Source organism: Corapipo altera, unplaced genomic scaffold (assembly GCF_003945725.1).
Source record: "Corapipo altera isolate COAL_440 unplaced genomic scaffold, ASM394572v1 61411, whole genome shotgun sequence".
Lineage (NCBI taxonomy): Eukaryota > Metazoa > Chordata > Aves > Passeriformes > Pipridae > Corapipo > Corapipo altera.
In genome coordinates this window covers 27,381,170-27,405,954 of record NW_020884875.1, presented here as the reverse complement: position 1 = coordinate 27,405,954, position 24,785 = coordinate 27,381,170, and the positions used below count along the sequence as shown (strand labels likewise).

The 24,785-nt window shown below is 39.3% G+C and overlaps 1 protein-coding gene across 9 annotated transcripts in view; it reads right to left on the bottom strand.

Moving 5' to 3' along the window:
- Positions 1-24,785, bottom strand: part of NTRK2 (neurotrophic receptor tyrosine kinase 2) — a 208,986-nt gene that overhangs the window by 134,712 nt on the left and 49,489 nt on the right. For 8 of the 9 annotated variants that reach the window (XM_027634775.1, XM_027634776.1, XM_027634778.1 and 5 more), the window contains exons 9-11: positions 21,523-21,555; positions 17,217-17,317; positions 15,842-15,941 (exon numbers count right to left, since the gene is read on the bottom strand). In XM_027634775.1, coding sequence (XP_027490576.1) covers positions 15,842-15,941; positions 17,217-17,317; positions 21,523-21,555 — 234 coding nt within the window. Of the gene's footprint in view, positions 1-5,709; positions 5,864-15,841; positions 15,942-17,216; positions 17,318-21,522; positions 21,556-24,785 lie in introns of those variants that run through there. The other variant, XM_027634783.1, reaches the window with a different exon arrangement.

Below are 24,785 nucleotides of genomic sequence, written 5' to 3'. Positions count from 1 at the left end.
ATCCCCTGGTTAAGGAGCTCTCTAAGATGCCTCACTCATCCAGAATCCAGTGTGTTACAGTGCCAAGGTTAATTGAGGAGCTAAAGGCCAAGATTAAGTTCCACCTATTCTCTGGGAAGATTTAGTTTCCCATGTTATTTTCCCAGATGCAAACAGAAGCTGACACAGCCAACCGCAGTACCTCTGCCTGCTGCACTTCTCTCCCCAAAGAAATGCTAACACCCATCAATCTAAATGAGTCTGATTCCCATCTACATTCATTTACTGGCAGGATAATATAAAGGGGCCATTGTGTAGAAAAAAAGCCTGGCTCACTGACGTTTTTGTTGTATTTTACGGAGGATGCCATCACCATACCAACATCTTTAGATACCAGTGATGCATTCTATCAGCCCATTCCTTCTCCCCTTTCAAAAATCCCTGGACTTAGCAAGGGTACTCCTTCAGTTTTAAACACCAAGACAACTCTTTGACTAAGTAACAGTAATAGACACTGAATTCTGAAGCTGACACCGTAGTCGAGGTTCTTTTTTTTTCTACCTCATATTGAAGCAAAACAAACTGGTAAGCAAGTTGTGGAACTGAACAAAAACATTTCAATTAAAGCATTTCCATAATATTGCTCACAGGCTTGATTGCATTTTCAGGATTTTGACACAGAAAGGTTATCACTAGCCAGCTGCAATGGAAGGAACTGGAAAAAGACAGAGTGCCTAACCAGCTAACTCTGAAGTATTTAACTAAAATTTGAGTAAACTTGAAACTTAGGACAGCTGGAAGAAGCTCTATGCCTTGTACTTAGAAGGCAAGTAATAAATGACAGGAATTTAGTGTGCACAGAGTATGGGAGCTCAGTGGTAGAGATCATTGTTCCAGGGTCAGCCGATGTACATAACAGCTCACATGAACATCCTTTTACTACAGGTGGTGGTCAGTGAGAACGGTGCCTAGCTTTATACTTCAATCAATCAAAGCACCTGCTTGTAGAAGTATAGCTTCTACTTAGCAAAAATGTTGTCCTGACTGCTGGGAGCAAATGAAAGTTTGTGATAACTACCATCACTGCAGTACCTAAGCACTTAAACTCTAGGTGATGTCATTGTGATTAATAGTGAATGTCTTCTGTAGCATGAACATTTTTAAAATACAGATGGGTCACAGTCAATTGCATAGAGACTGCAAACACAAAGTATGAGTCTTCCTTTAGCACCACGAGGGTAAGACTGTCAGCCCAGAGCTGCCACAGGCAACACCTGCAGAATGGCAGAAAAAGACAGTCTCATCCTTCTCCCTGGAATATCAACTTCTCCCTATTCAAATTTGGCACACTCCAGCCTGAGCCATGTAACTGGATAGACACCTCCAGTCTCTGCAGGAACACATAGACTCTGACCTGAGAAACTGTCTGAACACACCAAAAGGAAAAGCTGGTGTTCAAATTATCCAAGTCTCTCTATCAGCCTCAGGACAGTACGGTCCAACAGCCTGAAAGCATAAAATCCCCTCAGTTTCTCTGCTGGTTTGCTATCATGCTTCTCTTGTATGTGCCATATGACCCATAGAATATGCCATGTCCAAGACTCAGGTATAGCCTGCTTTGCCAAAGAGTAAAAGAATGTTTCCTCTGGTTGCTCTGCCTTCCTGCTAGATTGCTGGAGAACTGCACTTTAAACCACCCATAAGGCATTCCAAACTATTACTTTTCTAAAATAAAGCCATCTGTACTTATTTTACATCCTTTTTAACCAAAACAACAGGGTGCTTAATAGACAGAAAAGAAAGTTTCTCTCCCTCGTCAGCCTTCCTCTGTGCAGCACAGAATGCAAGAACAGCCATGCTGGTCCAACCAAATGAAAAATCTATTGCCCTGCCTCTGACACAAGTCAAAAGCATTTGCCTGAGGGATCATGTTAGCACAGAGCAAGTGCATACCAGAACACCTTTGCCACACCACACTACAAAGATTTCATGTGCCCGAGGTGATGACTTTGTGCTTAATAGCCGTATCGCTCAAACTGAGAGCCGCTGGGAAGGGAACAGGCCTTGTGCCATCCACCTGACTCACAGCCTGCACTCCTAAGGCACCTGAGTTTTACTATGCCACTGGCAGGTTGCATGACGACTTCTGATGGCAGCAGAATAGTCTGTGTTAATGTTTGGAACGTGCTGGGAGAGGCCATTGCAAGAGCAGCTGCAATGCAGAAGCTCCAGGAATAATGAAAAGCAGCTACAATACTTGCCTAGCTGGTAAGCTAGCACTCAAAAGCACAGAAAGACAGAAATTTAGCAGGGGAGGCTCTCTGCTCTCTTAAGTGACTGAAGGCTGTGAGCACTTACAGGAGACCTCCAAGAGGATGGCCATAGGCAGAAATATTTAGCTTGTGGTAGACACAAACACATGATTTGACCTGTTTTAACTTGACTTTCAAGCAGCTAGAGTATGAGAGACATTCAACACATGTACAACTGCATCAGAGGAGCTGAAGACCCAAGATATGGACTGCTTGTAGTACATAGCCCCACTTGCCACAGAGGGACACATAACAGCAAGCACAGCTTGTGTGAGAGAACACTACAACGGCCCTCAAAAAAAAAAAAAAAAAACGATATCAGCAGATTCTAGTTTAGACACTATTGTGCAAAAAGGCATGTTTCTACAAAGTATATTTCTTCTGCTGCCTGTTCCAGCAAGAGGGAACAAATAGAGTGATTAGGCCACAAATCTCTTTTGGAACACCTTCAGTAACAAATAATTCATCTGTGGGCACCAGCTCCTGTGCCTGAGAGCTTCCACAAGAAACAAAGTGTTATGGTAACTCAATTCACTGATTTTTAAGGAATGTTTTTCTACCAGTTTGAATTACTCACAGCATCTTCTAACGAGAACCAAAGTTAAAACCTGTCCTGCTTTAAAGGTCATATTAGGGTATGTCTCCATGTTGGGGCTGGTCCTGTCAACTGTGGAGGCAAATCCAGGAACACAGGCACTCCTCACGAGGGTTATGAATGAACTCCTCCAGCTGCAGTTGCTTCCACATATGCTCTGCTGAAGAGTCGTGGCAGGGACTAAATTGTGCCACAACTGTAAGCCATCCTCTTCTTACTTCACAAGAATGATGCATTTAAAATCCAAAATGGGTATGAGGGAAAAGATCTGAGTTCTCAGACATACCAGCTCTCTATTTTCATACCATCAATATTTGGAGCAGGCAAGAAGCAAAGGGACTGTAGAGGGAGGAGGACCACAGTTGTGACTAGTTGGCCAAAGTACCAGGAAGAAGCAAAACTTTGTGACAAAAAGAATCAAGAGAATGGTTTGGGCTGGAAAGGACCTTAAAGACCACCTAGTTTCAACCCCTTTGCAGGGCAGGGACACCTTCCACTAGGTTGCTCAAAGACCCATACAGACCAGCCTTGAATACTTCCAGGGATGGGGCATCCACAACTTCTCTGGGCAACTGTTCCAGTCACCACTTTCACAGTAAAGAATTTCTTCCTAATATCTAACCTAAACATAACCTCTTTCGGTCAGACAAAATGCCTTGTCATCTAGCAGCAAAAGGTGAAGAACTTTTTATAAATACTTCTTGCCTGTTTACGTTACTCCTCTTTGTGCTCCAGGGTACTTAGCTATGCCAGGCAGTTGAAGGAACACTGGGATTAACCTTTAATGCTAAGAATAAAACTGATCTAGGCTAAATAATAGTTACCAAATAGTTTGCCCATTTTACTTCATTATAAAGGATCCTATTACATTGCTCCCTCCCAAACCTCTTTTTCAAGAAGCTCTAAAAAATCAAACAGAACAAAGCAGAAAGATTCTCAACCCCTCCTTAATTTATTTTCTTTTTTTAAATTTTCAAAGACAGATTTCATTTTCCTTTGTGGTTTCTGTTTTCTCATTTCCAGACTAGAAATGGCATCAATTCTTCCTGGTTTCCACTAATGGCAAAGTGAACAGCAATAAACGGGACAAAACAGGGTAGAGGACAAAACAGAGAGAATGAAAGACTCTTGTTTAAAAAGGCAATTCTGATTTTTGTTAGGATACAGAACAGGTGTCAGAAGAAAATGGACTTTGAGGGCAGCACAAAAAGCTCCTTCAAAACAGAGAACACCATTCCTATTTCACTCATCATTCATTTACGGGGAAAAAAGTCATTATATATAATACACTATTCTGATCTTTACACTGGATTATCGTCCAGTCTGAGGACTGAGTATAGCCCTAATGTTTTAAGTAAATAAATGTGAAAGGCTAAAACACTGGCCGGTGTGAGGCAGAGAGGCATACTCATATTACACTAGTAAGGAAGCATTGGGTGGTACAGTATCTCCAGGAAAAGGTTAATTGAGAACAGCTATGAGTCACCTCGAAAAGGTGTGTTCAGCTACCCACAAAAAAAACCTTTGGGGAATTCACTGACTGCAGTGAATTAACAGCTAATATACAAAGCTGATCCCAGGTTATAGATGCCCTGGGAGATATTAAACATGCATCAGGGGGTGCGTCTGAAAAAGAAAAATAAAAAGGGCCTATGAATTCAAATAATAAAATTTTATTTGAACTTTTGCCCAGAATTTAAATAAAACCTGAAGTGTTCCCTTTACTAGATATTCAAGCAGCTTGGCTATCTTTTGTCTTAATTTTTCTTAATTCCTCTGAACTTTCGTACTTCCTCATTTTTTCCTAAGTTGCAACAGCATTGCTACAAGAATGGCTTTACAGTACTTCTTGTTCATTCTGAAAGAAAAGATAATGTGAACCTAGCAAAAAAAAAATTTATTATTGATGCTTTCTCCAAATATTCAGACCCAAAGAGTGTAACGTCATGAGACTGTACAAACAAAACAAAGGAATTTTCAGATGCATTAAAGGAAGTTATTGATAAAAGGCTACTCTTCTGTGTTTTCACAAGATCAAGCAAGAAAGAACAAGTAGTTTGTCTGAAAATTTTGGAAAATTCAAATAGGCATCAGAAAACTTTGAAAACCATATTCAAACTCTGAGCAGTTTTTGTTTGTGGGGCTTTTTTAGATGCACACATTTGCCTGGAACATATTTTAACAAGTCTTCAATTTTTTTTGCGATTCCATACATACTACTTAAAAAGACATGGCTCCACTGCAGGAAGCAGAATAGCAACAGCTGAGGAGCTAGACTATAGTGTTCTGTGCCAGCCAGGCTCTGAGGTCGTGGTGAATCTTCCTCTGTTGTGCGAAGTTCCACACTGAACGCTTTTACAGGAATAAGGCAAAAAAAGAACACTTCAAGGGTACTAATATCTTGGCATCTGTTAACACAATTGATAAGTAGCTAACGTGGTCAGGCATTTAAAATGAGAACTTTACAATGCAGTGTAACTGTATTATCTACTATTGCAAGTAAAGGGTTTGTCCCAACCTCAAAGAAAAAAAAAGGAGGAAAACGAAGGAAAAAGGTTCAAACTTCAGAGCCATTTATAGAAATCAATGCAAGTCAATAAGAAGACGAATCCTACAGCAGTCTTTGAAAGTTGAGGAACACAAACGGAATGAAACTCTCAAACTCTGAGAGTTATCATAAGAGGAGCAAAGCCCTAAGCAACATATACTTGTAATTCCCAGTAGTGTTATCCAACTGAGACTCACATACCTGAGCCAAATAATTTCCCTGTAAAAGAAGTCACTGTTCTGCAAATAGTATGCAGCATACTTTTCAATATTTCCCTGTCTTTGCAATTAAGCCAGTATCCGAAGACAATACAGAAGAGCTCTGAAAGTGTCTTTTGTCCACATGTCAACTTCATGTACCCATTTTTTGTGTTCCTCTGCAGTGTGAGTCAACACATTCAGTGACAGGACAAGCAGTAATGGGTACAGACTGAAATAGAGGAAATTTCATTAAATATAAGGAGGGAAAAAAAATGTACCCAAGGTGATTGAACACTGGCACACATTGCCTAGAGAGGTTTTGGAGCCTCCACCCTCGGAGATATTCAATTCTAGCTGGCCACAGCAGCTTACCCTGCTTTGAACAGTGTTGGACTAGACACTCTCAGAGTGCCCACCAGCCTCTTGTTGGGGTCCGTAGAAAGGCCTCTCCAGGAGAAGCCTCTGCTGTCAGTCATTTCCCTATAAGCCTTTTTCCTAGCTAGAGATCACACAAGGGACCTCATCTCTACCAGGAATACCTTCAATCTACTATACATGTCACCACCTATACTGTTTAAGAACTGCTTGTATTTTAGCATCCAGTTTTCTAGCATGCCTACCCTCAACATTCTCTCAAACGGTGATCAAAACCAAGCACATATGTACTTCATAGTAAATGATGCTTAAATCATTGGAGAACTGGGGCCACTCAAAAATAGGTAGGTAGGTAGGTAGATAGATAGATAGATAGATAGACAGATAGAGGCTGGCTATAAGTATTCTTTAACATAGGCTGGCTTTGCTATTCTTTGGTCCTTTTCATTCTTTCTATTCGGTCCCCACATCTGATTACTTCTTCACTCTGATTAGAGGTAAGCATATCATTATGATGATCTACCTTCTCCCCCACCTCTCATTTCTCTCATTCTCCTATTTCCTCCTACATCCAATCTCACTTTTGTCTAAAATTCTTCATGGACTAAGCCACAATTTGCCCTCACAAAGTAATGCATTCCCAAAACAGTGTGACCTGCATTATGGGCAAAAGTTCATATAAAAACAGGTGAGTGTTCACCCTTTGTACATAAAAAACTAAGGGAGAAACTCTGGGTCTGTAAAATAAAGAGTTATAAAGCAACTATAGATGTAGACTAAACACGGGGTTGGGTCTCTGCAGTTTACACCTTCAAGACTGATTCTTCTCATCTGTCACTACATTGATCTAGGAGCTCCGCTATTTCTGTGTGCCTAAGCCCATAACAAGGTGGAGCCCCGGCAACCATGATTTTCAACTTTCCTTATTTCTACTGAATACATTTATAGTCTTCTTTTCAGTCTCTTTCCATTTTGTCTCTAAGCTGTTCTCTAGTCAGCATCTCCCCAGTTCTCCATTTCACTTCAGGCACATCATATACATGTGCACTCCTTCATCTCATCACCTGCTTGTATCTTGTTCTGGGGGAGGGGGAGTGAAATACAAGTACTTGTTTACACTTCTTTCCATATAATTTTACTAGTAAGAGACTTGAGGCCTCAGATCATTTTCCTTTGTTAATAATATTAGTGTTAATAATATCAGTATAGTAGTTTGCATCACGAAAAGCTCTCAGCAAGTTAAAAACCTCTTTTCTGCCTCAATCATTACAACTGAGTTTAAATTTTGCAACCAAAGGAAATCAGAGTCAAATGCACCATCACCACTAAAAATTCTCCAGCTTCAAATTTGAGTTATCTTCATGTCGTGGTTTGACTCGCTCAGTTCCCCTGGGGCTGGAAATGGTTAATTCCAGAGTGGCACTTCCAATGCAGAGCCAATCAAAAACTTAATAACACCTCTGCAAAAATCTATATTTAATAGGCTGGAAGAGAAGCTGTTGGGGCAGTTGGAATTAGAGACCACGAGGAGAGAGGGTGGCCTAGGGGCCCCAAGCCCGAGGGTAGCGAGAGGTAGCGGGATTGATACCTGCATTCTCCACCAAAAATGTGGTGGTTTTAGCCCCCAAAAAGCCAATTTCCAAGCACCCACAATTTGCTCCAACGTGAGAGAAGTTTTCAGACAGGTACAACTCAGCATAGGGGAATTATATTAAAATTTATTACTAACACAATAATTACTATAGAACAATATATCTATACAACAATCCTATCTCTCCTACGGTAAAACAATATATTTACATAAACCATCCTCCTTTCCCCCCACAAAGTCCAGAAGGAATGAAGAAGTCTTTTTCACTTTAAGGGCAGCACAGTCTCTCCTTTTTAAGGCAGCAGTTCCGATTTGTCACAGTTGGAAAATCTGTCTTTCTCTTCATTACAATGTGGGGGGGTCTCTCACCCCTACTCTGCCCCTCAATTCCAAATCGAGGGTCTCATCCATGGACTGCGAGCAGCAACAAAACTCACCTCACCAATGGTCATACCATGGAGAGTAGGAAGTTAAAGCTTACAGTCGTTGTTCTCCGTTCCATGGAAGTCCCTGTCCCTGGGCATCAAGCTCCCCGGGTCAGAACGTTTTGGGGGTTTTTGGTTCAGTTCTTACCCTGAAAATGTTCCAGCAGACTTTTTCTGCTCTGTCTCAGTTGCAGGCATCAGCTCGGCAGCAACCTGGGGGGGGCTATCCCCTGTGTCCTTTGTTTCAGCTGCCCTGGTCCAAACCTCACACAGGGCATCTCCAGGCTCCCTCTGCCCGTCTCTCTCTTACTGCTTTGGTCTGAGTAGTTGCTGCTGCTGCGAGTCTGCAGAGGCTCACTCCATTGCAAGTTCTCTCCCAGCTGGAGGGCCCCTTGTCTCTCCGGCCAGCTCCAGATGGCCGCTGGTACCATCTGGGCCACTCCAGGCCTGCTCCACTCCCTGCCGTGTTTTGCTGCTGCTGCTGGCACCGCAAGTGCCCTCCCTGGCTGCCGCAGGGCCCAGCCAGCCTCACCACCCCTCCCCTGCAGGGAGGGAAGGCAGCAAGGCCATCCTGGAAACTCCTCGCGAGTTTCTCTCTTGCTGCTGCATATTCTGGCCAGGGACCCAGCTCAGCCCCAGCCGCTCCAATGCCACGCCAGGCCAGCCCTTAGGCCTGGCTGGGGGGGAGGAGAGGCCTGGGCCCCGACAGAGGAGCCCACCGGCCCCTCTGCTGTCTCCTGCTTCTAATTTCCAACTAGGCCAACAAGCCTTCTCTTCCAGCCTATGAAATATGGTAATTTCACAGGAGTGTACTGCAGCCTTCTATTGGCTCTGCATCAGAAACTCACTTGGGATTAACCATTTCCAGCCCCAGAGGGAGGCTGGACGAGTCAAACTATGACACTTCATAAATCCTTTTTCATAGATGAGGCATGTCATCCATTGCTTGTTCCTATTACAGAAACAGAGCTACATTCCTCTCTTGTATCTTGCACTTCAGTTTGGATTCAGGAAAAACAGTAGCAGACCAAAACAGACATCTGAGTCCTAGAGACCAAATTTTATATAAATTATAACAATGGAACTCTATGCCCAATAGTATGTTCTGATAGGGTGACACGGACCCAGTACAATGCTTTAAGAAACAATGCTCTTTTATTTACTGAAACACAAGAGAATGGTGGCTTAAATATCTTAAGGTCTTTGTAAAATCCTTTATGCAAAATTACTTTCATGGATCAGTTAATACAAACTTTCATTCTTTAAAAGTACTTAATAAAAATTTGCTTCTTCAAAGTAAGGTACTTAAAAGCATTAACAACTCCGTCTTCCAAATGTTCATGTAGTAAAGTAATATTACTGCCCCCATTAAAAAAATGGTGCACCTAAGACAGACAATTTGTATGATCTGCCCATGACTGCAGGGATTAGAATGACTGTCAAATAATAAAAACAGCTCCTTGTGTGTGGTTCAGATGAGCAATATCATCGTTGCCTTTACATTGTCTACTCACTAAAAATACTGTAGATTTGAGCACATTCATGTTTCTCTACATCTGATTTTATGACACTGACTCATATGAATTGATCTCTCTTTTATATTCTGCTCATTGACTAAATAATGGAATGTTCTATAGACACTAAAGGACTGACACCCACAGAATTGGCATTTAGGTAGGTACAACACAGCACAAAAGCACTTCTATAGGTATAGATGAAAACTCAAAAAGTTCAGTATTTCAGTGACTTGAGGAAAGTCAAACAGTGTGTTCCCAAGCTACAAAATGATCTTCTGAATTATCTGTCAAACAAGGCAAAATTGTCCAGGAAGCCATTACTGCTAGAAGCTTATTGCAGACCAATTTGAACATTGGATCACACCTGTCAAACTGCAGGTTTTTGCAGAAGATAAAAGCTTCTATTTTGTAATCAGTATAGAATTAAAAGGAATAAAAGTGTTAGCATATTAACGGCATTTCACCCTTCTCCTACTCTATAAGTAAGCCAATTGCTTAAGCCAGACATGTGATGCATGAGTTAAAAATAAACAGAACAGCTCTCCCTTTTCCCACATCAGTACTTCAAACCTTTCAGAGTCATCTAAACTCTCCTAAATCTGAATTTTTCAACCACCAATGTGAATGAAGCAGGAAGTTTTTTTAAGTAGCTTGGAATCAGTCCCTCACCAATAACAAGTCAAACAAAATGTATTAAAGCAGAAAAGCAATGACCATTTGCTATATGCTTACAGACAAGCAAGACAGGAAAAATGTTTCTTGATGGCCCTAAAAATACAGCCAAAAGAATATGCAAAAGCCTCAATAAATGGTTACATGTCAGACAGAATGGTAAAGCACTCCACTTTCACCTAGACAGCACTGTATTTGAAGTCATGTAAATATGGGTAAATGAGGGTTAAAGTCTTTTGGTCATTATGTCACATCACTGTGTCAGAATGACAATACTGCTTTTTAAGGAGGCTCTTACCTTGCTTTTTGTACAGTGTTTCTTAGCCAAACTAAAATACGGTAAGACAGCTGAGAAATATGCAGCAAATGAGATGAGTTCCAAGCTGCCTTCCTGTGTGCTTCTTTTGGGCCAAAACTCAAAATGTAACGAGAGTTTACAAGCAAATAGAATATAGTGAATGACATACAAAGAAAAAAAAAACATTCTTGGACTATCAGTGTGCTCCTGTTGGAATAACCAGTGCCTTTATTTAAAAGTTTTCAAGGACATTCAGGGTTCAGTGCAGAAGTTACAGAAATCACCTGAGAGAAAAAGCTATCAAGAAGTAGGAGAAAATACAATTTCGACCTTGGTAGGCTAAACACATGGGTGTGTTCCTAACTTTTAATCAGCTTGATAAAAGAGAACGGCATCCTCATTGAGAGGCCAAATTTTAAACTTATACTCAAAAAAGACAAGAAGCAGCTAGCAAGGACTTGAAGGAAATGTAGTATTTTGGGGTGTCCTAAAAGGGACAGTTTTCTTTCTTAGATCAACCTGAACAGTCTCATAACTTAATCACAGAAAGGCAAATTTCTGTACCCTGAATTGCACAGACTTGCAAGACTTTGAAAGGGGTGAAGCATTCATAGTCAGGACTTACATTTAGACATGGTAGGTAGTTCAGAGAGTGCTCGGGGAAGGAGAAGCACCTTTCAAAGCATTACACCCAAGCCCACAGACAGGATAACTGGTACTGCCTAAGTATAATGCGAATTTCAGACTATTTGTTCTCTCACCTTTGCACTTTGCATTACAGCACACAGCTCAAAGCACTGACAGAAACTTCCTACGAACACAGAAATAAAAACTCCTCTCACCCCACATGGATTAAGTACACAGATTTTCCTCTACTTCTGTCAAATGCTATTTATTAACTTCTTAAAGGACAAAAGGTGCTGCTTTGGATAAGAGTGGCTTCCCTTTCCTTTATGATTTTGGTAAAACCTACACAAACTCCATTTACCTCTACAGTAAGGCTGCTGCGATAATACTGTTGTCCGTAACTATCCACTTCCAACTTCCCTAGCAAGCAAGGAGCAGCAAGGATACTGCCTTGTCACTGGAATAGAGACATATTGTGCTAAAATTTACTACAGTTCAAATAACAAAAATGTTTTCATCCTTTTAACTTAATGATGATGTTCTAAAGTTTATCCACTAATTTACTTTCCATCGGTTTCCTCTACACTTCCATTCATGCTCAGTGGCTTTATTAACATATGCGAACTGTCTGCTGGGTTGGTTATGCTGCAACCATTTGATTACTTATATTGAGTTTTCAACATGGAAAGTAGAATAAAACAGGACTAGAATTACTCTTCCACAAATCCTCTCAGGGAGTTCACAAACACTCCCTTGCCCTCTCTACTTCAGGTCCCTTGTTATTTTTCAGTTTCATAAGCTGGTTAGATGGAGTCAGAAATACACACAAAACTGTAAGAGCTGTCTTGGCAGCTTTCATTGAATTCCCACCATGAGCACTTTCACATCCCCCAGCAAGCAAGCCAAAGTGTTTTGTAAGAGCAGCTCACAAGTCTTAACAAATGCATTTAAGAAATTAACCATTTATGCTGCATCTTGCAAGGGTCTAAAAACCTCACCTCCAGATTCAAGGAACGAAAAGCAGCTTTTCATACAAAGCTGTTGTCAAACAGATTCTGTATAAGAAGGTGTTTAAAATGTACACAAGCAGTGAAATAGAATTATGTTTCACCAATTACTCTGACCAATTCTGCAAGAGAAGTCAGGAAGTCTAGCACAACATGAGAGATTTTTCTACTCACCCTATTTTAAGTCTCTTCTAGTACTGATCAAAGATCTGTTCTATACTAATACTGTTCCCAAAGTCAATAATCAGAAACTCCTATCTTCTCTAGCTCTAAAAGACAGACTAAAAAGAAGCAAGGCAAGAATTAAAACAATTGCTTGCTTCAAACAGGACAATCCAACTTCAATCAGAATACAGAACATCACAAACAAAATGTTTACATTTTGTTAGTGGTGGTGAATGAGTGCTTTGCTTGCCCTCCTTACCTGTAAAAATACTCTATGACTACAATTTGGAAAGGTAACTGAGTGAAATTAACACATACCAACTTATTCTCTTACCTTACATATACCAAATGAATAGAGAAAAGTAAAAAAAAAAATAACAATTTTTATACAACTCTTTGAGAGATCTTAATAAGAGATTGATCAGTACTGCCAAAGAACTAGAAGCTCCCAGAGGACCTGATACTCCCTAACACATAAAGAGCTTTTCTGCTCTGTCCGGTAAGGAAAAGAAGACAACGGGGAATGTGAGCTCTGTGGCAGGCTGAGCAGCTCCTCAGCATAAGCAGTGCTTCTAGGTATGGGCAGCTCTGAGGCAGCATAGCTCAGACACAACTGCCTGCTCCACATCTCTTTCTGGGGACTCTTATCACTGTCAGTCCCACATTCCAACTACGCTCGAGCTCTTTAAGCGCAGAAGAACTCAGCAAGGACACAGTCTAAGAAATGGGCAAATGATGCCCATGTAAAAGATGGGACCAACTGGCATTTAAAAACATGAGGTGTAAAACAATGTTTACAGAACCTACAGATGCCTGCTGAGAACCTCAACGAGATGAAAATTTCATCCCTCACATTTCCTATGGCACAGACAGTGCTGATTGGGTATATACACATTTCTTTTTCTGATTTTCAGTGGAACAGTCTTTCCATATACATGGTTGCATGTAAAATACCATTGGTGCCAGTCTGACTGCTCCAGCTACTGAGTAACTATTTGGAGTTTTTCTCCAAACTGCTTGCTAAAGAAGGGTGGGAAGATGCTTAATGACAAGGTGTCCGAAGTGACCACATTGTGTTCTCAGAAGGTAACAGAAAAATGAAGCACAGCCTTTCATGCATTTCTGCTTGATATAACTCAGGAAGTTACTTCTTATGAATATAAAATAGTTATTAAATTTAGAGAGGACTTTTAAATCTTGTTTTATAAATATTTTCCACGGTAATCTGGATATTTCACTCCTTCCCACCTCCCTGTTAAGACTGTTTATTAAACTACCACTACAGCACATTGTCTTTATGCAGTTTGGATTAATTTTGCTGTCACTAAATTCAATTGCAAATGATTCAAGGAGTTCTCAGGTAGCTGGCTTGATCCTTTTATTCACAAATTCCAAGACACACATTTTAAATGTATTCTGCTGACCAACAATGATTAAAAAAAAACCTTCTTGCCATCTTTGCCTTATTTTTCTTATGTTCAAACACACCAGGTTGTTTATATGAATTCTCAACACATGCTGCAGGCTTTTCAGAGCAGGTAGTATTTTCTTATTAGTCTGGGTATTGCATATCTATAAAAATCTAATCTCGGGTCAATTCAATAATACTGATAATGATAAAGGGAGAGAGAGTTTCTGGGACTTTGGACTATGGATAAATCCACAGTGTGAAGCTGAGGTGTGAACGCACACTTTGGAGAAGTCTGAGGTCCATTTAAGGGACAAGTGAAAGTCACTCCCTTATAATGAAACATTAAAGAGTTATTTGTAGCTCACAGTGACATTTCACCATTACCACACATACCATGACTGTAATTAATTTTTGTAGGGGTATACCTGAACTGTAAACTCATTTTACTGATTTTCCTAACCATCACTGGTCAGATTTAAAAATAAACAATATATATGAGGTTGCTGCCATTTCATTATTTCATATAGTCATTTCCACAAAATACATCCTTATGAAAATATGATCTACATGGACAATTCTGCAACAAAGAACTACTCAGGTCAAATTTACTGATTAGGCAAGTGCATTATTTTTGTGAGAAGAGTTGTAGCTTAAGATATTAAAAAACTAATAGCATCCTGGAAGGTAACTTAACACTACCACACAAAACAGAACTTCGTGCATTCTCCCTCAGGGTAGAGTTTACTTCCTAGTTTCTCCAATAGCATTGAAATATTTAATGCGCATCTGGAAAAACCTAACAAGTACTCAGCTTTAAAGAACTAACAACAGACAATTCTCATTGTTTCTCTCAATTAGCTTCCATCTACTTCAGCTCTGTAAATGCAATTCGGAAAGCCTCAAACACAAGTAAAATTTACGCTGAACTGTTGTTCAGTCACAGAAAGTTTTTCCTAGCCTTCCGCCAAAACTGCAGCTCTATCCTGCTGACTTTGTGTTGTTATTCAGAGTATATCAAAATGATTGTCCTCTTCTTATGCTATCCCAAAGAGCAGAGACTGTATCGTATCAGAAGGAGGTGAAAGACAAGGTTACCATCCCAGCAAGTTGATCTGCACCGACTACGTTTCTGTTGTGCTCAGATTTCATTTGTTCCAGGAAATCTACTCTAAACAGAATACAAGAACACAAAATATACAGTAGATATCTCTGAAAAGATCACTTGCCAAGAGCACATAAGGATTACCAAAATATACATCCATGTGGTACTATGCCATAAGCACAGTTGAGAGGAAGTACATGAGGTTAACAGAAGATTAGTCACCACATTCTCCACAGACCCTCATCTACGCAATATTAAGAACAAAAGTTCATCTCCTTCAGTACGCAGTGGTTTTTTTAAATTTCTCTCTTTTTTTAATACCATTTCACTCACATCAGCAGTCACAGACTGATGATATCAGTAAAATAATATGGTAACGGAGTTGTTGCAGGTACCTCTGTGTTATATATACCTCCATCTGGCTGTAAAATAAATAAATGAATAAACAAAGGGCTGAGATTTTCCTCTTTCACAGGGACATGAGTACTCGCCACTCCCTCCAGATGCTACTCCCCAAGAAGCACAAGAAAATGCATCTGTCAGAATCTGACAGGATCCACTGCAAATGCACCTTCCACTCTTGTCATTGTTTCCTCTTGAATCACCTTAACATGACATTGTCGTATTGTCTTGTGTTATACCTCTTACATACAGCATAGATCCTCATCAAACTGTTATTATCAAACTTGTAGCAAAATAAATTTCATTTCCTGTCTTCTTCCTACCTACACTGTCTTGAGAAATATTTTACTCCAGGAAGTGTCTCAGGGGGATTTGCAGAAGGTGGCAGAGAAATGGGATTTGTCATAAGAACAAAAGAGAAAAAATATTTATCATTCAAAATTCTACACTCTCTCTACATCTACCTCTGCCCTTACTTACCTGATGAATAAAAAAAAAATTAAATGTGATGGCATTTCATGTAGCTATTTTGACTGCTCCCAGAACAACCACCTATAGTATCAATTCCTACAACCCATAACAGTTCCGGAAGGTATAAAAAAATCCCCCACTTACCTTTCATTCCAAACTTGGAGTGTCTTCCAAACTTCAGAATAATGAGTGTTATTACTAACCCAGTGCACACCAATGCTGCAATTCCCACTACAACATACACCTAAAAAAGAAGAGGACACAAACAGAACTGCTTGTTTTGCACTTGTAAACTACCTTCAAAGATATCCAGCATACATTCAGATTAATCCAGTTAGGAAAAGAGATTCATTTCAACTGGGAACTCAGATCAAATAGTCAGAAAACAGACTCTTGTTGAGGTTTCTTCTATTCTGCAGGGAGCAGAGATTCAGACAGCTATAAGAACACCTTTTTCAACATCCTACACATTCAAAGCAGGTGGGAGGGAGCATACATCACCCCTTTCCCTTCCAGCAGAGTGGCACGTTACAAGAAAAGTGGCATGTTACACGTAAGAAAAGCACATAGGAAAAAAAATTTACTGAAGATGGTTGAATACCGGCAAAAATTACCTGGAGTGGCTGGGAAGCCTCCATCACTGGAGACGTCAAAACCAGAGAGGACACACACATGAGGATCCATGCTGGTCCCACTTTGATTAAAGGCTTCGACCAGCGGATTTCCACAGATCCCTCCCTTCTCACCTCAGCAGTTCAATGACTCCAGTATCAGATGAGACAATGTTTTGGATCCTCCCAGTTTTTAGCACAGTGTCCCAGCTCACAGTTTGCTCTCTGGTTCATGAATGCACACGCCCCACTGCTTGTTGCTTTACAGAGTCACTGGTGGAGGGAGGCTGCAACGTCAACCAGGCTGGTAACCCACTATCAGCTTCCAACATTTCAGTTCAGGAAAGCATGAGAGGCAAGGCAGCAAAGGAGGAAGCCCATACCAATTCAGCCACTTTTACTAAAATCTATTACACATCATTAAAACAAAAACCTACAAGAAATCATGTTTTAAAACCATACAATTAGATTTTGAAAGTTCGTTGCAACCCATCCTTTCTCTAAGGAGAAGCTGACTCCAGGACTGGTATTCAAACAACAATCTTCAAATTACCTTGCATGTCTTTGTTTTGTAAATGAGGAGTTGCTCTCCTTGACTAAAAATTAAATGCAAAGTCTTAGGCTAAAAAAATTACAGTTAAGTTGTTCAGAAAAGCATGAAATAAAATAACAGTTTTACTTGAACTGAAAATTGATTCACTCTTTCAAAAAAATGGGGGGAGGACATGAGTGGGGAGTACTGATTGTTCTTTTTTTTTTTCCTTTTTTTTCTGAGTTTTGATCACAACACACTAGTAGTTATAGTGTTCTGGTAGCTCAGGGTCCTATTACAGTGTCTGCAGCTTCATGAGTTTTATAGCCAGGAAGTTCACAAAAATCATAGATCAGGAAACAACACATATACTTACAGTGATGCTATCTTCATTCTCTTTGTTGGAAACATCCGTGGAAGTGATTTGATTACTATTATTTGTGGCATCTCCAAGATCATTAGGCGTGGTTTCATACTCTTAAGAAAGGAAAAAGGGTTGCTTTTATAATTTCGTCACTTTGGAGGGGAAATGGTTTTCATTATTTATGCTTTGTAAGACGGTAAGGTCACTATCAACTTTGGGACTTCTAGCTCTTTGGAAACAACCCATAATTGCTAATGAAGCTGGAATGTTTTGGGGGAAATCACTATAGCATATAACTGAACAAATGTGCTGTGACTGACAAACATGAAAAGAGAAGCAACCTACATCCTAATGTGTATTCCTACTGGAAACACTAGAGTTAAACGAGAACTCCATCCAGAGAGCTATTTTAATGCACTTCTGAATTCCCATTAAAAATGAAAGACTGCCCTCTACACTGAACCCTTGCATTCAGTCATTCATAGGACAGTCTTAGAAATTAGTTTGGGCACTTTTGTTTAGCTGATGAACTTGGCAGATGGGTTTCTAGCTAGTTTTATGAGTATCAAATGGGAAATAGCTGGTTTTATTTGTTTAATAAATAATAAAAAACCTCTGTTGCGTGCACAGAGGTTACCATTTACCATTGTTGTCATACAGGTAATCCTTTAAAAATTCGAGTGCCTGAACCTGTATGAAGAAATTTACTGACTTATCAAAATAATTCCACTGATAGGGTTGCAGGAGTAAATCTAGAGCCATTCCATACAAAGAATGAACATGGCTTAATTATTTATAATAATTTTAAAATGAAACACAAATATATAGTCCATGATTTCCTGACAAAATTATTCAAATGAGATAAAAACAATCAAATAGTAATATATGTTAAGAGAAACATGCATTAAAATAAAATTTAAAAATGCATATATTTTGTATTTACTTTTGGAAACACACAAAACATTTCAATTTCATGACTGTAATGTGTGCAGATGAAAGAAACAAGAGGTAATAACTGCACCTATTACAAAATGCACCTCCAGCATTGTAATTTAAGTTTGCAATTCACTGGGTATTTCTTTACGTGTTTGGATTAAAATCAGTGTCATTAGCCTACAGATGAAATTTTAACTATGAAATTGAAAAAGCAGAGCACAGAGGCACAGCTCTTGCTAATTAGAGACGCAGGAGCTCTTCCGATGATAGAGCTGCTGCTGAGCAAGCACAGGGAAGGCTTGCACCCCAGCAGAGGTATTCTCCTTTAGTTCCAAAAGCCAGTTTGGAGAGCTCAGCTGGCAGTGCTAGCAAGATGTTGCACTGGGCTTTTGATCTTCAAGAACACGCTTTCTGCAAGGCACTAGCAGGCTGCAGACTTTTTTGGTAGAGGAAGCTATCAGCTACCTCTGGCATCAGTGCTATAGTCAGCAGAGTCAGGATGTCTAAACAACTCACATATTCTATTTTGGCTTTAAACTATACATGCCAAAGGACAGGACTCTTTCAAGCCAAAATACATATTAAATATACAGAGCTTTCATGAGGAAAAAGAAATTAATTTCTTGGTCTTTTACCATTTGAATTCCACAACTCTGCACTGCATCTCTATGGGTGTAGCTTACCACACATCAGCAACAGAAGTATGAACAGCACTTCTCGCCCATCCAGGTAGTATAATCCCTGCCTGAACAGCTCACCTGCACAAGCAGCCTGGACTCTTGGACAAGACCATCTGTCACCATGACTACACACTTTGCCACAGGAGAGGAAGAGACTTCTGCTTAATTTATTTGCAGGCAAAGCCTGCTTTATAACAAATACCTAGGCCTAGAAGGTTGGGCTTCCTTTAAAATTAGCTGGGAACATTTTCACAAATACAGTTTTGGCGAACCTTATATTTATTGTAGGTTTATAAGACCAACATATAAAACAAATTTTTAGGGCCTCCACTGATCTGACTTTGTAAAACAAACTTCGAAGAAGGAAATTTTTTGCTCTTAATTTCACATGTAAGTAACAGTGGGCAAAAGACGATGCTATTTGCAGTTGTGTTTGTGCTTATATCTGTACTAAGCTACTGGATATCACACCCTGAAGGACTAGTGAGAACCATACAGAGTGTTGCAGGTCCGGTCTGTGAATCCCCTGAATGCACTTTTATATTCAAATGGGCAAGAGCTAAAGTAGGCTGCATCAGTACACTGGTGTTGTGCTGACATTCCCTGCTGTCTAATTGTGAATCATATGCATTTGAGGTGTAAAGTGCCAGATCTTCAATGCATCTTGAAATGGGTGAGTCAGTCAAGGAAAACACACACAACAGCTACCTAGCCCAAACCGGATGATTCTGAGTTAAACAAATTCCTCCTCATTTCACTATGAAATCCTGACATAAACACTGAGCACTATAGAGACAGGGTCACGCCTCTTGACTCATGCTAGGTAGGACTCATATTGCTGCAGGGCCAAGTTCTCCTGTGCTGTGTACCTCATGCAGCCATTAATAACTACAAAAACTGCGGTGAATTGCAGCTGAGGCTGGGACATATTTTGCAGCAATTTCAGAAACAAGGTGGATGGCAGCTGGGATAGACATAACAGCACAGTCATATCAGCATGGGGGGGGAGGGACACGGAGGGGGCAGGCCCTGCACAGTCATTCTGGGGGTTTGACTGATATGGGGCAGGTTGTCTCTTTCACATTCACAACCACATTAGAAGAAGTATCGGAGCATGAAAATGTGAACTCAGAGCCAAAGGAGCTGGCTTTGCACTTAAATTTCCTGCTCATACCCAAGTGAGTTGCTTTATTTCTCTCAGTTACTTCCCAGATGGTGTCAGGACAGCTTCCCCTCTTCGCCTTTTCCAAGAGGTGCCAGAGAGGTGAGCTAGAGGCACTAGTGACTGGTCCATGCACTGCAGGAACTGCCCCATGCAGTCTCCCACGGGCAAACACAATGTCATGCAGCCTGATGTAGCCTCATCAGTTCTTCTATTTTCTGTTGTATGCTCAAAATACTTAATGGAAAACATTTGGAAATCACCTCACATCACAAGGACAGCATTTTTAAACAGCAGAAAGAACAGCCAAGAATAAAAAGGAAGGCTGCCTTCACCAGGACTGGGTCTTGCAGGGTGTAATCCATCAGCAAAACTCGAAGCACAGCATATTAGCAGAATCCTACCCAAGTCAATCGAAGCATACAGCGCTCACATGACTAAAGCCATACACAGGCATCAGGGCCTTCATAAACAACTCAGAATCAAAATCTTCATGCATACAGTTTATATAATACAACACATGAAGAAATTGTGCAAATCATCACCACTTTCCTATCCCCAATACTCCCCACCAAAAAAAAAAAAAAAAAAAAAAGAATTTGGAAAGAGAGGGAGGGGAAGCTATCCTTTGGAATTTCTAAGCATTTAAAGTCAAACTGATGCTTCAACTGCACATTTGCTAAAGTTTAATGACATGGAATGGAATCAAAGACATAACATTTAGATCAGCTTTAGCTAACTTGAGTCATGGGCCATTTCATCCAAGTAAAAATTACTCCAAATAGGATCCAGCTTTAGGTTGTTTGGGTATGTTGGTTAAGGTGAACTTTCCCACTCACCAGAAGTATACCAGAAACATTTTGTAAAACTAGCCAGTTGCTTTTCATTCTGCGGCTTCTATTCTAGTGCACATTGGTTTTCACTAGGTACATTTCTCCTAACTAAAAAACTAATGTGAACACTGTGCCATCGAATCTCCTGGCACACACTCAGCTACCACTGAATTGATGGTCTGCTTATGCAAGAGATGAAGGGAAGGTACAAATGAGTAGACAGACCAGAATAAATTGCCTGTAGGAAAACTTACTTATGCCAACTTCATTTTTAAGTGGGATTTAGGGGTACATTTTTTGAGGTAAAATAAGTATGGAATCATCCTTGAAAAAATAAATTAAGTTATATAAGGAAAAATCACAAACTCTCTTTCCTCCAAGAAATGCCTCCAAAAGGTTCACAAAACCTAATGTCTGTGAACTACCTTAGACAGCTTTCATTCTACAGGATCAACTGTACCCATTCATAGCAGTGGATTTATGCTTCTCCTAATGTGAATCAAAAGCAGTAGAGTAAGTAAAACATCATATTGCCATCATGTATGTTAAATATAAGGCAGAAGAACCAAAAAAACAAAGTACCTTTTAGAATCGTGTTATAATATGTGACATTTCAATTTAACTGAGCCTGACATTCAATCTTTTAATGGCTTCAGTTCCTTAATTTCTAGCATTAAAAGAAAAGAAAAAGGAAATCAAATATATACCATAAACGTCTGGATCCAAAATTGGGCCACTACCTGCACACGGAGAAGAGAAAAAAAAAAGAAAAGCTATGTAAATAGATTGCAAATGCTGGAAGAATAAGAACAGGAATTGTTTAATGAGTTGACTTTATTTGCCATAGCAATCACCAGTAACTATATAAATGCAAGTCAACACCAGTAATTGCAGTACCTGCTTATCAGATTACATTTACAACCATTTTGGAGCTATCCCAAAGGTTAATATTTTGCTTCATGTGAAAGGGCTATCCCAGCTAGCTCTGGCAAGAGCACACATTATTCCCCAACTGGGCAAAATCCTACTTTCCACTATTAATATATACATATAGAATAAGTGCAACATTAACTATTGCTGAAAAGTCAGTGGTAAAATTCTCCCTGACTTCAAGTGGAATCAGACTTCAGTGAGGTCTAACAATTATGGATTTTTACCTGATAAAGAAATTGCTATTATATCACTGTAAGAGCAAAGCGGTTTAGCTGGGAGCTGGTAATTTAAGGGCTAGAGGTAGCAACAACTGAAGCAGTACCATTTCATTCACTCTGCAAAAGGATACTTCCAAGAAGTCAACTGCACAGCTGATACACAGACAGAACTCTTACTAAAAGAGTCAGATGTCTCAGAAACCAGAATTTACACAAGCAAATGGATACCTGTCCAGGCAACACTTTTCTAAATTTTACTAGTTCCTATTTGCATCCTTTTCTAATTACTGCACATAGGTAAGGCTAAGCACATATGTGAATGTAATGCACAGAACGCCCACAGAATTATTGTGCACTATTAGACTATTCATGCTTTGAATACTTGTTTTGTATCTTAACATACCTGTTCATTCTATTTTATAATGTATTCATAACATAGCTTATGTAGTAGGCGTCTAATAACGTCTTCCATATTTTCAGTCTTTCTTTTTGTAGGTTTGGAAGTAAAACTATAGATAATTAAAATCTCTAAAGATGCATCCAACTTCAAATAGCATAATTCTGTTTATAATACTATACAGTAAATCCACAGCAGTGGCATTATACTGGCATAAAGCCACTGTGAATATGAGCAGAACACCACTGTTCACAGCATGAGAAACTGCACTGAAAATATTAGTTGCAACCTATGTGCAGAGTGGCAACAGATAATTAGGTTTATTTTAAAATGCATTTGAAGATATTCTAGTATCCAGAGATACAGTTCAATAATCCCCATGAGAAGCATCATGTCAATTGACAGAAATAAATAATCAGTGAAGAAATGCTGCACTATCTGTCCTCAAGCAACATTTGGCCAGAGATTTCTGTCCATAAAAATCCATGGATTCAGTTTTTCTGCTGTAAAACATCCATCTGCTGAAAGACAGTATTTTTTAACTCACATTCTGCAATCAGAAGTGGAAAAAAACCCAAAACAACAACAATAAAAAAGCCTCCCAGTCCTTTATTTCTGGTAACACTTTTGTTAATGTTCACTTAAATTGGGATAAAGTAAGCAGATTAGTAAACCCTTAACTCCTGTCAGAGATATAAACTAGGAAGTCATCAACTCTATTCAACTCCTTTTATATTACTGAATACTTCAAATAAAGTTTCAAAAATCAAGATCGTAGACAACTCCCAATTTTCTACTTAGTATTGTTTTTTCTATTTAGCACATAAAAACACACCTACTTAATCATCAGTTGAAGTTATTTTAACATTAAACTTCACCACAATAATTTTGCACATTTACAAACATTTATTTTCAAGGCAAATACAGAATGGCACCATTGTTTTCGTCCCCTTTAGAAGAGGTTGTTAAGTAATTGAATTATCAAAAGACTTATCCTGTTCACTCATCTTTACAAACTACATCAACTACACTTGGATTGCTTGCTTCTTTCTTTACAAATTTGATGTTTTCAAAATAAAACAGCAGCAAAGGACTCAATTCCAAAAACATCTGTAAAACACATTATACCACACAAGCAAATGCTACTTCTATGGTATATTTAACATATTCTTTTACTGTGACAAGATATATGTGACTTGGAACCTTCAGCTGAATTTTAGCATAGACAGTTGGTAGATGAATAAGCTTAATTAAAAATACCTATTATCGGTAAAAATCTCTCTGACATTCATTAGCCATTTTGGATCAACCATGAGAACAGCCTCCAGAATAAACCATAACCATTTCTGGTTTACTCTTCACTGCAGTGTCATCTCAAATAATCAAGTCACTTTCAGAAAGAACAGGAAACCAAGAACTTTAGCAGCTTAAAGATAGCTAAAATCCAGCCAATAAAATATAAACTTTATTCTTCTAGGTCTTCATATTTAAAACAAATTCTTATTTTACAACATTAATTGTGGTATCATTAACACCATCAAAATCCCACTGTGGTATATAGTTTCCTCCATCCTCAGACCCGTGAAAAAAGTTCACCAAGTAGCATGCTGGAAATTGAGAGCATCTTAGAGAAATCACATGTTCACCATGTCTGATGCAACTCTGAAAGTGAAGCATTACACTGTTGATAGCAGAACATGTTTCAGATTTATGTGTATTTACTTTAGACATATGGATTATAGGTTTTGAATTTTATTTTTTTTTGTTTTTACCTTCTGAGCATTTGCCCAAGTGATGCAATAAGCAGAGAATCAGTTTAACCTCAGTGAGTGTACCTCACTCCATGAAACATCAGGACTGATATTTAATTCAGTCATGAAGACATGGAAATGAACGTAATACCAGGGCATGGGCCTTAACCTTTATGATTCATTGTACAATATATGGGCCAAAAGAAGAAACTACACAGTAACAACAGCACTGAAAAAGCCTTTTAAGGATTTGTAAAAGTTTGACAGTGCTTTAAATAGTAATAGCTGAGAACAAAAATTGTAATACAACACATCTGCTTTTATGTGAGCTTCAGTGGAGGAGACAACAACATTGTGACATTTTCAACAGCTCAATGCCATGAATTCTTACAGGAAAATACTAAAAACAATATTGAGGAGGCTAAGTATATAAGCCATTTCCCATGCTGTTAATATTTAAGACTAGTCTGGTGCCATTCACCATATATGAACTAATTTCTAATGCAGTTACATCCTGTCCATACATAGTCCCATTTCCTCTGTACTCTTTTCATGAAGCTTAATCCACTACAGGACTTGGGAAATGCCTAAAGAACACAGCACAGATTAAATAATATATAGATAATATACAGACTTATATTCCATATGAATATAAATATGATGGAACAAAT